We start from the raw sequence: 15,880 nt of genomic DNA on the forward strand, positions 1-15,880 counted from the left end.
TCCCACCTGACCCTGCTTATCTGTCCCCACTCATAGCTGCTTTTCTTGATAATGGGCCATGTCTGTTTAATTAAAAGTTGTTTGCATCTAATCTGTAGTTAGGTTCCATCAGGATAATGAAGCACATAAGTGTTGTAGGCAGTTCATATAGATTGCAAGGAGTAGAATTCCTAAAAGAATGGAAATGTCCATGTGGTTATTTGGTGGCCAGTGTGCAGCAGAAGCGTCCCAAGAATCAAGGATTTGTGGCACACCTGGGTGTGAGCAGCAGAGCCCATAAATCAGGCCATAACAGTTAGGCTGCATATATTTCTGTTTCCAGCCCACATTGAAACAGTTGGAAAGGAAAATGCAGGAATGTGGCCATTCTTGCAGCAGATTTTCTGAAGGAATCTTCCCTGTCAAGCAATATACAGTGGTACCTTGGTTCTCGAACGTCTCTGTTGACGAACATTTCGGAACCCGAACACTGAAAACCTGGAAGTAAATGCTTCCATTTTCGAACGCGCCTCATAAGTCGAACGGCTTTCACTGCGTGTTTTTCAATTTTCTCGGTTGAATTTGCAAACATCCCTTTGCGCCTCGATTTTCAAACGTTTCAGAACTTGAAGAGTCTTCCAGAATGGATTGCATTCGAGAACTGAGGTACCACTGTACAATTTTCTGGTTATCACGGGTACTTGATTTGCAATTTCAGAGCATTATACTTCTAAGATAATGAATGTTATAGTGGGATGCTAATAGTTTGACTCTTTGCAGAAGGTGAGCATTATTTAAGATGTTAGGCTAGTATTACCAGTAGATACCCTGGTAACAAATGCCTAGGTTTAGGGTGTATAGACATCTTGGATGTCATATATTGAAAGCGGCGAGTTATGAGTGAAATCAGATAGAAGTGTAAAAATACTATAGGGGCTTATAGGGCAGAGATGTATGTATCTATATGCATGTGAGCCAAGTTTGTACAGTGACACAATTAATAGGATGCTCTCAAGAACATGACAGGCTTTTGGAACTCCAAGGACAAACATTTATTCTAGTATTAGCTTTGAGGTCCAGGGCTACTTTGTCAAATGTTGGTGTAACTATTCCCACATTTTAGTTGATGTGTGATGCGGGGAGGACAAATCCTGCTCTTTGGGGGGGGAAAGTCAGTGGAGAGTTGATTCCATCTGGTTAGGAAGGCTGTAGCTTAGTGGCAGAGCTCACTTGTTGCATGTAGAAAGTCCTAAATTCAATCTATAGTATCTCCAGTTGAAAGAATCTTCGTTTTGGGCCTTGAAAAGATCTGCACCCCAAAACAGGAAGGAATGCTGCCATTCAAAATCGGCATTACTGAACCAATAGTCGATCTTCATTTGAGGCAGCTTTATATGGTGTGGAATATGTTCTTCTAGTCTGGAATAAGCATAAACCCGCATTATGGTGTGAGAGCTTTGGTTGTGTTTTAACTAAGCCTTGTAAACATCAAGATGATTAAAGGAATGCTGAGGGTTACATATTCCACATTGTAGGAACTGAAGAATTAATTTGGTATATGCCCCTTGGAAGTGCCCCTTTATTTTATTATTTTATTTTGGCATTAGTTTCTCACCTTCCTCTTGATAACCCAATATTGAATTTGTGACCTTAACGTATGGCTGAAAAAGGAGCAAGGATAGCGCCAATTGGTAATAATGCAGTTTTGATTCTTAGTACCTTGAATGAGTAAGCACGGGACGTTTTCCTCCGAAGGGTTACAAGAGGCGAGCTCCTTCTTCAGTCTGAAAGTTATACCTTCGAATTGGAAGATGGATATGCGGGAAATCTTGGAATCCTCCAGCAGTGATGAAGAAGATGGCGGTGAGCCTGGGAGTGATGAAGAGGAAGACAAAAGAGAACATAAGGAGGAAGAAGTAGTGGTGAGTGGGTTGGCTTTCCTTTGTACACACGTGTAACTTAATATGCTCCACATATAACAGAGCTCCTCAAATGTCATGTTTGAAAATAATTTCAAGGAAAAAAATTAGCTTGATCCTGTGGTCCTCCAGATGTGACAGCTAGCGTGGCCAGTTGTCAGGGATAAGGGATTTACAGTCTAGCAACATCTGGAGGACCACAAGTTTCCTATTCCAGCTATAGATACTTAAATGGAAGCAAATACCAATATTTTCTGCTGTGTTTGCTCCTAGACGGAGCTACAGAATGGCTGGTGACACAGTCAGTGGAAGGAGCCAATGAAAGTTCCACATTCCCATGCCCCCACTCTAAGAAGCATGTCTCCTTTTGGTGGCTGGCTGTTTCTGCCTTTTAAGAGCTGTGAGGTGTATGACTTCTCCCTGTCCCAAAACTGTTTGGGGGAGTAAGTGCTGCCTAGCTAGCAGGAATAAAAAGCAAATAATATCCTAATTTGATCATGTGAGAGAGATCAGAGAGAGTAGCAGGGGAAGATTTCAGTCCATCTTTGGATGGTGTCCCCACTGCAGCTGGAGACTGTAGAAACTGGCCTAACAGATACTGAACACAAGAGGAATGTTCTTAGCTTTTTCACAGGTTCCTGCGAAAGAGGATTCCATTTGTTACTTTGAGCAATTTCTTTCCAGGTTACTTTCCATAGGAACATTAATGTTGGTTAGATGAGGGCACATTTTGATAAATACTAGGCTTGAAAATCTTAATTTCAGAGAGTTACTATTTCAGGAAATTGAAATTCCTTTAAAAAAAACACTGAAGGCGATTTTGAGTGAGCAACACTGAAGCATGCTTTTTCCTGTGACATATTATTATTATACTGCACATAATTTTCTTAATAGTTGCATTATTTTGCACTCCTGGGATGCAGAACCAGGAGGAAAATGCATGTGTGTGTTATAGCAGGCACTTCCAACAGGTAGATCGTGATCTACTGGCAGATCATTGGACATCTGTGGTAGATCACTGGCTCCCCCTAAAAAAAGCTCAACAACTCAACCCCAGTTTTTAATTCTGAGTAGATCGCAGTCTCTTGGGACTTGGCCACCCCTGTGTTATACGTAGTAGACAATGGCAACAGGATTGGGGGGATGGAGATAGACTTTTTAAAATGTTTCTTCTGCATGTAATAATGATGGTACATAAGAACAGCCTGCTGGATCAGGCCAATCCTTTTCTCACAATGGCCACCTTGATCCCTACGTGAAGTCTGAAAGCAGGACCTGAGTGAAACAGCACTCACTTATGATCCCCAGGTATAGAGTAATTGCGGCAAGTAGTCTTTGGTAGCCTGACCCATGAACTTGGCTAATCTTTTAAAACCACTGAAGTTGGTCATCACTGTGGGAACGAATTCCATAGTTTTACAACGTACAATGTATTTTCTTTTGTCTTTCCTGAATCTTCCAACCGGGTGGAATCCTAGGAGATGTCTGTGGCTTTTTAGTTGAACCTCATTTTAGTTTGGGACAGCATTAGAACACTCGAAGGCTACTTAACTAACTCTCAGCTGCGCATCACTGAAGTTTCTGCAGACGAGATGCAGATTATTTTCACATTAATGCAAAATATGTGTAGTCTGAAGAGCTAAAATACAAATATTGCAGACAATTGAAGGCAGGATTTCTATCCTGATATGCTCGAGAGTCATTGTGCTTCAAGAAGGAGGCAGGCATTTCCATACTCAAGTTCCCAAGGTTCAGATCACATGTTCGTTCCCCAACCTTACTCCCTAGAATCAGCTATCCCCCACCTCACCAGTTATAGCTATTGTTCCTCTTAATTTTATGTGGTTATATTTACATTATCGCCTATCCCAGCCATCAGTGATGAAGCCTGAGGACTCCAAGCAATTGTGGTTTCTCTCAGTACTCTTTCCAGCAGTGAAGGAATCAATCTTCAGGGTATACTGAAGGTATAAACTTCAGGGTAAACTTGAGTTCCTCTAACTCTTTCTTTCTGAATGCACACAGAGTGGACTTGGCATCTTCAAATAAAGCTGCTTGGGTCCCCCCCCCCCCAGCAAATCATAATGTTGCTCTTATATCATGGCTTAGAAGAGCTCTTTAAGGCTGCATCCACATAATACATTTAAAACACATTCTCCCCTGACACCCCCCCAAAAAAAAGAATTATGGGAACTATATATTAAGAGTGATGGTTCTTAGATGGGAGGGAAATACTTTAAATTTGTTGTGTATATGCAGCTTAAATCTACCACTGTGTTCTTGATCTCCTTTTCACATATTTTGTTTATTTCCCTTATTTTTTGTACATACTTTTAGCCCACTCTTCACCAGAGGGTCCCAGGGTGGGTTACAAAAAAATTACAATTAAAAGGAATACAGTGCACAATGTTTAGATCCTAAAATAAAACTACAAGACAACCAATATCAGAGTAACAAAACAGCAGCACACAGCAATTCAGGATGAATGAGATAGAAAGATGCAAGCAAAAAATAAAATAAAAAAAAAGGTTTTCATTGAGAGATCTCTCCTCACATCCCCTCTGATTTTTTGAAAAGTGCAGTGGAGGAGCTGACTGGTGGAGTAAATGGGATAGTTACCATGGGGGTCACCAACCTTTTGGGACCTGTGGGCACATTTGCAACCCAGAGAAACCATTGTGGATTTCAAGCACACACCAGAACCTTTTCTATGGGCAGCAATAAATGCTTCTTTCAAGTCTAATTTAAGCAGGGAGCGAACACTGCAGGTGCCAAGGAAGGCCTCTGTGGGTATAAGAAGACGTCAGGTGAGCTTCCCTTGGAAAGTGATTTCATAACGGTACCAGTACTGAGAAGGTCTGCTCCTTTGCAGCCCCCTCCCTCTCTTCTCTTGGCAGAGGCATATGGAGGAGGATCTTAAGGTTTGGAGAGATATATGCGAGAGGAAGTGATTTTTCAGGTAACCTGGCCCCATGCTGTTTAGATTAAATCCAGCGCTACAGAATTGGGCCCTGAAGTCAACCTTTGTTAACTTGGGCAGCTGCATTTCTAGATGGGGAATTTAAGAGCAGGAGCATAGTGCTAGACAGTCCCCGCGCTCACTGTTGGAAAGTATGGGAAGGCTGGGCCCAGAATGTGCCCGGAGGTTAGGTTAAAATAAAATCTAGTATGAACACCAGGAATTAAATGACTGGCATATTTTTAGATTCAGGTAGGTAGCTGTGTTGGCCTGACGCAGTCGAAATAAAAAATTGTCCAGTAGCAGCATACAGATACGAAAGCTTATACCAGAACAAACTTAGTTGGTCTGTAAGGTGCTACCAGACTAATTATTATTATTATTATTTTGACGGCATATTTTTGTTTCAGAAGGAAAAAAATGTTAAGGATGCAGTTAACAGGGGGATACCAAAGTGTTCTTTTTCGTGCTGCATAGACATTGCTAAAATACTTCCAAGTGCTTCCTTCCAGTCCTTCAGACCTCTTAAATTAAGACACATTGTTTTAACATATTTGGTTGGAGTTTTCAGCAAACACAGCAGAAAGCTATACCATACATTAGCTGATAGATAATACTCCATAACCATTCATATTTCTGGAACCATTCTTGTCGGAAATTATGGCCCTCACTGTTCTTTGGGTATAAATTAAGTTTAATCTGTTGAATTGTCTCACTCTTTTGAGGGTGGAGGGCAACAGTACACCAGTTTGCCTCCTCCTAGCTACAGGGCTGCAGTGCAACAGGTGATTTAGTAGTTGCTTGTTTCTGTCATTTGGATGCTGTGCCAGAACAAAGGTCTCTCAGTGGTTTACAGTAAACAAAAAACAATGTAAATATACAATAAAAGACACAAAATAGCTGCATAAATACAACAAGAACAAATATTACCACACAGCCAAAATTAAGAACACAGATGTAAACATAGATGCCAGTGAATTATACAAATTGTTTGTATAAATCATATAGTACTATAGAAAAATGATCTTTGCAGTTAACAATTACTACCAAGGTCATGGTCTGAAGCAATAGTGAAAGTTATACCAAAACATGACAAAGATCCTATGGTACCTCAGCCATACAGACTGATTTCTCTGCTAAATCAAGTTGTTAAAATAGGGTCCTTCCTAATTGCAAAGTGAATAAACAACATCTTCTACAAATATGTAAAACAGGATCAAACAGGTTAATTAAACAGGAAATTACAGCATAATGTCAAAAAGCAAATTGACCATGCAATCACAAACATCAACAAACAATATTCTAGGGTAATAAACTAATATGGGAGGAAAGTTCAAAACTTGGATAGATTTATTATACCAAAGACCTACTGTCAGAGTACTTATCAATATTTATGTGCAGCAAGGAGCACATTAAGGTTGCCCGTTATCACCTTGCTTGTTTGCAATCTTGTTTTAGAGCAATTATTTGTCTCGGTTAACCACAATTTTAAAAAATGACCAATAACCAAGTATAGCAAACTACTGACCTGACTATTTGGAATAACCTGTTAAACCTTAGTTGTTGGCTTGAACAAGAGCATATTTTCTCCTATGAACAGGTGGCAACAGCCTTAATTCAAAGGTGACCACCATTAGACCACTTTCAGCTAAGATATACAGTGGGACATTTACGGATGATGTATGGAATTCTATTACAGTCTGGTAAAAATAAGGAAATTACAAAATATATTTACACTTTCCCTGTTTTAAAGAAAACAATTAAATAAAAGCAATGCACATGCTTTTGTAATCAAAGAAAATCTTTAATAAAAATTACTTTCAAAAGAGAGAACACTTGCACCCATTATATGTATAAAAGAAAGTGGTCAATGGACTTGTTAACTTAGTCACAAGCAGAATGGGTCTGGATGGTCTAAAATATCCCAACAACACTACTAAGTGTTAATCTGAAAGAAAACTATTTCAAGACACTCGTTCAATAGTATCTTACTCCTTATAGCCTGAGCAAAATATAGTCAAAATACACATTGTGGGAGTTGTAAAAATACAAATACAGAATTTTTTTGGAACTGCATAAAAATAAAGACTCTGGGGGCAACAATTTTGAAAATGATATATGAAAGCATTGATTATACACTTTCAAGGAATTCAAAAACTGCTCTCATATGCATGCCTTGGTCTGAAGTTATAAACAACAATCTCTAATTGGTAAATAACTGTTCTGATAGCAGCAACGCTTTGTATAGCTTAGCAGTGGGAAAAATAAAAATCTTCCGACACTGATAGAATGTGTGAGAAAAACCTGGGAGACCATCCTGATGATAAAATTAGTTTACAAAAGGAACACTATATATTACAATCATGAAAATAAACTTATTGAGAGGTGAGCCTTACTCGTTTTTTGCATAATAAAGCAAGAGATGAAACACCTCATAACTTATTCACATTCCTGTAGTGCTATGCAATCTTCTCCCTTCTTTACAAAATAACACTTTCTGGCTTAATAGAAGCTTCATTCCTGAAATGTAAAATGCGAAATTAAAAAAAAAAATGTGCCAAGACTATGTAAGTTACTTCTAAAGCACTGGCATAAAATGATCAAATTCTCCGCCAAGAACCCTAATGCTTCTGTTTTGAACCAACTGCAGTTTCTGGGGTGTCTTTAAAGGTAGCACGCATGCACACCGAGTTGTGAATAGTCTAAACTGGATGTTAACCAGCTGCAAAGTCCTAGAACGGATGGGGATTTTGTGGCCCTCCAAATGTTGTTGGACCTCAGCTCCCATCACCTCCGACTGTTGGCCATGATGACTCAAGTCAACGAGGGTTGGGATCCAACATCATCTGAAGTTCATCTGAAAACAGGAGCACCATTTGCTATATTGGATCTCTCTGGCAGGGTGCCAGAGGCCAGGCCTTGTGGGAAAATGAACCATTAATGCTTCTGCCTTAGGTATGTGGGGCACCGTCTACTTTATCAGAGAACATAAATACTGAAAGAGGGGACTGCCTACTAATGTAGCCATGTTGGTTTTTTTCTTTGAAAAGACCAATTTTGTGCATCTCAGGTTCAGTGTTACCTGTGCGTTCATGAACAGAGCCTTTAGCAAGCTGGTTTCCCCTTGGATAGTCATTCTGTGAAATTCACTCCTGGCTGAAGTCAAAAGGCCTGCTCCTCTTCCTCCCCCCATGAGCGATTATTTCTTTATTTAAGCTTTCCTGGCTCCCTGGTTAATCTTAACATTTATTCCTCTTGCAACCTCATTGCACACTCCTTAGAAATAGTTACAGATAGGTAGCCGTGTTGGTCTGCCGTAGTCGAAACAAAATAAAAATATTCCTTCCAGTAGCACCTTAGAGACCAACTAAGTTTGTTCTTGGTATGAGCTTTCGTGTGTATGCACACTTCTTCAGATACCATGCACACGAAAGCTCATACCAAGAACAAACTTAGTTGGTCTCTAAGGTGCTACTGGAAGGAATATTTTTATTTCCTTAGAAATAAGTAGCAATGTTTGGCCTCCCTTCACAAAGTCCACCCTTCAAGGGCATTAAGTGATTTTAATAAAAACTGGAAGAACAAATTAAGGCTTCATTCGGCTTGCCAATCAAATGTTTCTCTTGACGGTGGTTCTGCTGCTCTCTTGGGTCTCCTCCTGTAACAGTGATGGGGAACCTGTGACCCCAGACATTCTTGGACCCTAACCGTCGGCCATGCTTATTGAGGTTGATGGGAGATGGAGGTCCAGCTGCATCTGGAGAGCAACATATTAATTATCCAGTCCTTTTCTGTAGCTTGTGGGTCCTGCTTTTAGGGCTTCAAGCCTGAAGCGGGATTTCTGAGGAGGCAGTTTGGAGAGTGAGCAGCCCGTGTGGCTTCACCTGCTACAAATGGGCACATCTGGCATAGGAGCGGGCCCAGTTTATAAACATAGGTTAGCAGCCCGAATCCCTGGCCTGACTGCCTTTTGTGGATGGGGGAGTGGGGACTACAGTGTACCTCGGGTTAAGTACTTAATTCGTTCCGGAGGTTCGTTCTTAACCTGAAACTGTTCTTAACCTGAAGCACCACTTTAGCTAATGGGGCCTTCCGCTGCTGCTGTGCTGCTGCTGCTGCGCAATTTCTGTTCTCATCCTGAAGCAAAGTTCTTAACCCGAGGTAATATTTCTGGGTTAGCGGCGTCTGTAACCTGAAGCATCTGTAACCTGAAGCGTCTGTAACTCGAGGTACCACTGTATTTCGGAGGAAACAATGGTTTGTGAGACCCGTTATTCACGGCGTTCTTCCATGCCCCATCCTTGGTGGGCCTTTTTAAAAGCACATGGCAGGCAAGCACTGTCGTGCCCTTTTGGGGCCTAACCCCATTTGTCTTTGTTTAAGGCAAGAGAAGCCCCAGAGGTTCATTGGGTGTGCTTAAGAAAACTCGCAGGTGCTTCTTAATTTCTCGATTTCAGTTCTTTTCTTTTAAAAAAGTTAGGAAACGTCGAGAGCCCTCAGTGCATGGTTTTTTCCGAGGGAAGCAGCGGCAAAGCATTGCGCCGCCCCTGAGGAAGAGCTTGTTTTACTTCGCCTGGCCAAAATCCTGCAGTTACATGCTTTTGGGTGTGCGTTTGTTTTAAATCCAAGTACAGGGTGGTGGTGGTGGTTTGTTTGCTTTTTAATGGGTCGTTCTTTGTGGGGGGGGGGGTTTATGTAGGACAAGCAATGTGGACTTTGTGGGGGGGGGGGTCGGCTCTTGAGCCTGTTGGACGAGGAGGAAACTTGGCCGGGCTGAAAGCGCGGCGACGCGGCCGTGTTTCCCTTTCGCTTCCCCCTCGTCGTCTGCGGCCTTGCGAGGCTGCAAACAGAATGGCTGTTCATGCTTCGAGGCTGCCTGCGGGGTTGCCATGGCGACGCACTGTTGGCTGCGAGTGCGCATGCTCGGGGGCGAGGGGACGATTGAGCCGAGGCTTTTGGCAGGCTGCCCGGGGAGGCTTACCAGATGCTTTGAAATGGGCTGTCTCCTTTCTTCTTCTCCTCCTCCTCCTCCTCTCATGTAATGTCCGATTCCTCCCTTTCCTTGCATTTACCTATTTATCTATTTATTTACCTATTTATTTGAACGGACCGGGGGAGAGGATGTGAGGAGCAATGCTGCAGAGCGGCGGCGGCGGCGGCTTCGGTGCAGCGAGAGAAAGGGACGCAAATATTTGCAAGTTAGGCTGAAGTACAGCGAGGCACCGCGAGCAGATTAGGTAGAAAAAGCAAATAAATATATATATATTTAAAAAAAAAAAACACCAGTTTGCACTTGGGAGGAAAACGCAGCACCCGGGTAAGGACTCCTCGCGCGTTCAGTAGGTGTAGCATTAATCCATTTCGGCCCCTGTGGGTGGGGGTGGCTTTTTCTTCTTTTCTTTTTTTGGTGAGGGGTGGGGTTTACTTTTCTTTTTTTTTAAGTTTTCTGATCTCTTCAGCAATGCATGCGGCCATGCATGTAATCCTCTCTTTTTTTCCTTCCCCTCTCCCCCCTTGCAAAATAAAATAATTTAAAAATGCATGTATAGATATTTTTTGTTCCTGTGCCAGAAAAAAGAGTGGCTTTTTAAACAAAATGGAGTCACTTTCCATGCAAACATGCCTTAATACTGAGCAAAGTGTAAGGGCTTGATCGTTTGTGGAATGTGGATTCTCTCTCCTCCTCCCCCCTCCCCCTCCCTCATGTTGTTATACAGAGTGAATAGGCCACATTTTGCAGGGTGTGAACTGTTGCAATCTGCGCTAGGGTTTTTTTTGTGTGTGTCTGTGTGTGTTAGCATTTGTAAATACACCGTTGTCGCAGGTAAGTGAATGAAGGGCGATCCCCCTTCTTTTAACCCCTGGGTAATATTTTTATATGTCGTTGCTTACAACTGATACTTGGCTCCTAAAGAGCTGCTGCCTTTCAAACAAAAGAGGAGGGAGGGGGGAGCTTTGTTTTTTCTTTTTTTAAATAAAAATGCATTCCTGTGCATTTCTTTTTAAACCTAACTTGGAATTAAAATGTTGGTAGAGACTGGAAGGTAAAGTACACCAGAAAGAGAGATTAGCATAGGGGGGAAATGCAGAATCTATTGTTTCATGTGGCAGGAGAGAACCTTTATATAAAAGTGAAGATATGGAGATTAGTCTGGCTGGTGGAACACTGGCATTTGCTTTTTATATTGTCAGCAGAAATCATTCTTACTGGATCATTAAGTCAAAGTGTTATATATGTATCTCCTTAAAACCTAGTCCAGTCCTTTCCTCCTCCTCCCCCCCCCCCCAGTCCCCCCACAAGGAAATATTCAAGCATATTATGTTATTATGTCAGGTTTTTTCTTTTCTTTAGTGGTTTGATTCAGAAGTAAAATGCAGTCCTAAGAAGGGGCACTTCATCCGGCTTCTCTTCCTGCTATGTAAAATCTTTTACATTTAAAATAATGTAATATTTAAAATAACTGGGGTGGAGTTCTGTTCGAAACGGGCTGCGATTTTTTATAAACCTGCTTTTGTGCTGAGATTTTGTCACCTGGTGGTTTTTCTTGCAGTTCTGGCAGTGGAATGGGCCTTGGGACTGGTAAGCCACCTCTGGATAAAGGACACGCTGGGTCCAATCCACCAGCCACGGCTTCACTTGCTCCAGTGGAGACTGATTGAGGCTCAAACCCATGCCCTATTGAAATGGATGGCGCCTGTGTAGCCTCAGCAGTGCTTGGTGTGCAGCTTATTGTTGTTGCTCCCCTTTTCTGCATGCAGTTTTCACTGTACCTGTGTAGGAATTTGAACCCAGAACTCGGTCAGTGAAAAGAAACCAGTTCCCCCATTGCAACATACTACCCCAGGGGTCAGCAAGGTTTACCTCGCCTGGGCTGGTTGACTCCAGCGGAGATCCCTCCGTGGGCCGGATCGCGCAGTCGCGATTTCCTGCACCTGTGCAGATGCGATTTCCTGCATCTGAGCATGCGCAGACGCGATTTCCAACACCAGGAAAGCGAGTCCCTGCGCTGCGCTTGTTTAGCGCAGCACGCGGGGACTCACTGAATGGGCAGCTCTGGGGGCGGCTCATGGGCCGGTTAAACGACCCCCGTGGGCCACTTGTGGCCCATGGGCCTTAGGTTGCTTACCCCTGTACTACCCCTTTCCCACATGGATATGTTAATACGTCAACTATTCTTATTCTTACATATTTATTTATTCTCTGATTTTTTCCCCTGACAGTACTATAAGTCCCTTGAACCATTCAAGTACTGAGTTTCGACCCAGGAAATGTCTTCCTAGCCCTTGTAGCAAGTTAGCAATTTATCTGAAGCGACTTGTAGAAATGGTGCGTGTGATGTGGCTTTGCCATTCTTCTTCCCAAAGCCTGGTTTCTGGCTTTGTTATTACCGCCATGTGCAACAGTGCATCAAGGTACCATTATCCAGGTGATCAGGTTCTTTTTTTGTTTTGTTTTTTTCAGTTGTCCCAAAATACTGCTTGTTAATCCTGAGCTTTAATGAGTTGCTCTTGAGTTACAATTGAAAGCTTTTGTATTGAGATTTTATCAGGTTGAAAGCCACTCCAGTTATTATTCTCTTGCTCTTTTTCACTTAGCTCAGATCCATACCTATCCCATTCCCCAGCAGGTGAGGAGGTGATTTCAGATTTGGCCAAAAAGGCCAAATCCGTATGCAACTCAGTAAAATAGCAGGAGGCACTTTCTTTCCTCAGACATTGTACCCCTTGGATCCTCTGGTGTGTCCAAAAATGGGGACCATGTCCTCTGGACTTCGTGATCTTGAAGGACATTTACAGAGGTTCAGACGGTTTATCTCAGAGGAGGCAGAAACACCAAAAGCAGCCATTTTGACTTTCTTCAGATTTTTGTTTTCTCTTTTTCTTGCTTTTTATAGTTATTGGAGATCTGCCTTAGTCAAGAGCCTAGATCAGGATTGGCTAACCTTTGGTTCTCCAAGTGTTGTTGGACCAGCTCCCAGAATCCCTGACCATTGACTATGATTGATAGGTCTGGAGGGAGTTGGGAGTCCCAACACCCAGAAGGGGCACCATATGGATTACCCCGGTCTCCATGCTAAATTCAGTTCTAAAGCTGGGCTTACACACACTACATGCATTCGGTTCAAAGAGTTTGGAAAGTGGGGTGGAGGTGGTCATAGAATCTGATGAAACCCCTAGATTAAGATTGAAACCAGGGTTCCTGTAGATGATTGGTAGCTTTTAGTACTGTTCTTTATTCATATTATTACAGAATTTTATTGGGAGATCAGATTGTTCCCCAAAGCTTGGAGACAGCTGCGTCTGCAAAAAAATACACGTTTGTTTAATGATAACTTTCAAAAGTGTGCAGGACTTTCATGTTCTGAAATTCCTTAACCTTGTAAACATAAATTTCCTTTCGGCTGAACATATTCAGCGCCCGTGTGACTGACAACATCTATACCTACTGCAGCATAATAATTACAATAGCCATTTGACTCCTGTGTCCTTGTTGGAAGGCGCATAACGTTTCCTGCGCAGAATGGACTTGACTCTCTTTCCAGCAATTTCGTAGTACTTTGATAAAATAATGCAGTAAAATAAAATAGACATTTGTGGCGCTCTTGTTTATTTGGAATGCAAAAACCTAATTAAAACCTTTGCAGCATGTTTCAACACCTTGATACTGACAGAGTGTGGTAACTTCAGCTGCCATTATAAACCTTTTGCATAAATGCTCTATACTCATATTTAGAATTCTCACTAAATATACACATTCCTCTGAGGCTATAAAAAGATGGTTGGGAGGTTCTAGAAACTGCACATCAAAAGCAAATTCTGTGTTTATCTCCTTTTGAAGAATAACAAACTATTAAATTTTCTTGCTATTTAAAACCCTTTTAATATTTAAGGCAGAACTAGGAATGAGAGGTCTTCCCCAGTGCCATTAACATTTCCTTAGTATTTATAATAATAATAATTTGTTATTTTTACCCCGCCCATCTGGCTGGGTTTCCACAGCAACTCTGGGCGGCTTCCAACAAAATATTAAAATACAGTAGTCTATTAAACATTAAAAGCTTCCCTAGACAGGGCTGCCTTCAGATGTCTTCTAAAAGTCTGGTAGTTGTTTTTCTCTTTGACATCTGGTGGGAGGGCGTTCCTCAGGGCGGGTGCCACTACTGAGAAGACCCTCTGCCTGGTTCCCTGTAACTTGACTTCTTGCAGTGAGGGAACCAACAGAAGGCCCTCGGCACTGGATCTCAGGGTCCGGGCAGAACGATGGGGGTAGAGACGCTACTTCAGGTATACTGGACCGAGGCCGTTTAAGGCTTTAAAGGTCAGCACAAACCAACACTTGATTTGGCTGTTGATTTCTGCAGGTGCCGGCTATATGTGTGGAGCAGGAACCACTCCTCACCAGTCTGAACAAGGGCTCCTGTTTACTTCTCTGGCAACAAATCAAACTTGGGTCACTTGCTGTACTTCCTTTATCACTGATAAAACCATTTTAAAAGATTGTAGTTACTAAAGAGAGCCCGTAATATTCCACAAGTTCCTTAGTAGCACACAGTGCCTGCAATTTAGTTCAAGTTACTTGGGAGTAACACCCAATCTACACAGTGGGGCTTAAACCTTGGGTAGACATGCATAAGGTTGTCCTATGCGTTTGAGATTTCAATATTTTATTCTATGCAGAGCATGGCCCGCAATACTAAATAATTAAATTAAGAAAACTGCGATGAACTTTCATTATATTTCTTTTTCCATGCTGATGTAAGAAGCACAAAAGTGCAAGTCAAGCTCCTGAGTTTGGGGGAAACAACTCTCCCATTTTATTTAAAACTGTATCCCATAGCATCACTGAATGAATTTGGCAATCATCAAATATGAAAAAATAAGAGTCCTGCTTCCAAAGAGGAATCTATAGGGGCTTATAGCTTTGTTTACAGATTAGTAGGTTTAAGGCTAAGGTGTTTTCCCAGTGCTCCTAAGGGATTTTGGGATTGAATTTCTGTCCCTGTATGCATAAAGCATATGATTTGACACCAAGCATCATCCACCCTTTCCAGTCCAATCCCCATTTATGTGAAGCAGGTTAAATCAAATGGTGCATATTCAGAACTCCATTCAGCACTTTGCTCCCAGTAAAAGCAAACATGCATAAAAGAAATCCTTAAGATTACTTTTAACTGTTTTGCTGCTACAGGATCACCTTGGTGTAATATTTAACATTTTGCTCAGTTACACCTGACACACATGTGTTAAACTCCTGAAGTACTTCTGAAGCATTTTATTGTGATGCTGTAAAATTTAACATAAAGGCTGGTGCACACAGTCTGTCAGAAAACAAGAAATTGCAAAGTCTTAAGGATTCATGTGATGCTACTGGAGCCTGTCTGAGAAATAAACATTGAAAAGAATGGCCCCTGCAGCACTGTGGAATAGATATATTTGGCTTTCCTTCCCTCTCCTACCACAAAAAGTGAAAGAATATGAACACTAACTGACTCTCAGCCCCCAAATACTCTCCAAATAAGCACTTGGGTGACACAACTTAATTTTTTGTTCAGAACAAAAAGCTCCTTTAGAGAAAGAATACCACAATAAATACTCAAGAATAATTATGATTGTCAGTAGAAATGGTTTTTTTTCCAAGATCATGGTTTGTAGGGTGTCTAGAGGGGAGAATAACTCCCCCATGGAAATAATCTCCTTTCCAGGAATATTTCTGTCATTAATGGTGTTATCTGCCATCTATCCCCCCCCCCCCCCCATGGGCATGTAGATAGATGCAAGAGTCACTTCTGGAGAGGAGTTACCTATGTATCTCAGATGCAACTGTCCCATTCATCCTAGAAGCCTGCTTGGTGACCTTGGGCCAACAGCCCTCTTCCAGCGTCGCCTGCTACCGCAGGGTAGCTATCAGGACACAGCGGGGTGGGAACAATGTATTCTGGTCCTGCGTTCCTTGGAGGGAGACTGGGATTGGTAGCTGTCCCGCAAGAGGTGTGATGCTGCAGCAGCAGAGTCATGTGTCTCC

At 42.0% G+C, this 15,880-nt stretch overlaps 1 protein-coding gene across 5 annotated transcripts in view; it reads left to right on the forward strand.

Annotated features, from left to right (window-relative positions):
- ARID4A (AT-rich interaction domain 4A) overlaps positions 1-15,880 on the forward strand; it is a 59,160-nt gene that overhangs the window by 22,246 nt on the left and 21,034 nt on the right. For all 5 annotated transcript variants that reach the window (XM_081008808.1, XM_081008806.1, XM_081008810.1 and 2 more), the window contains one exon: positions 1,735-1,901. In XM_081008808.1, the coding sequence (XP_080864934.1) occupies positions 1,735-1,901 (167 nt within the window). The remainder of the gene's footprint in view (positions 1-1,734; positions 1,902-15,880) is intronic.

This window comes from Podarcis pityusensis (genome assembly GCF_964106645.2).
Source record: "Podarcis pityusensis genome assembly, chromosome: 1".
Lineage (NCBI taxonomy): Eukaryota > Metazoa > Chordata > Lepidosauria > Squamata > Lacertidae > Podarcis > Podarcis pityusensis.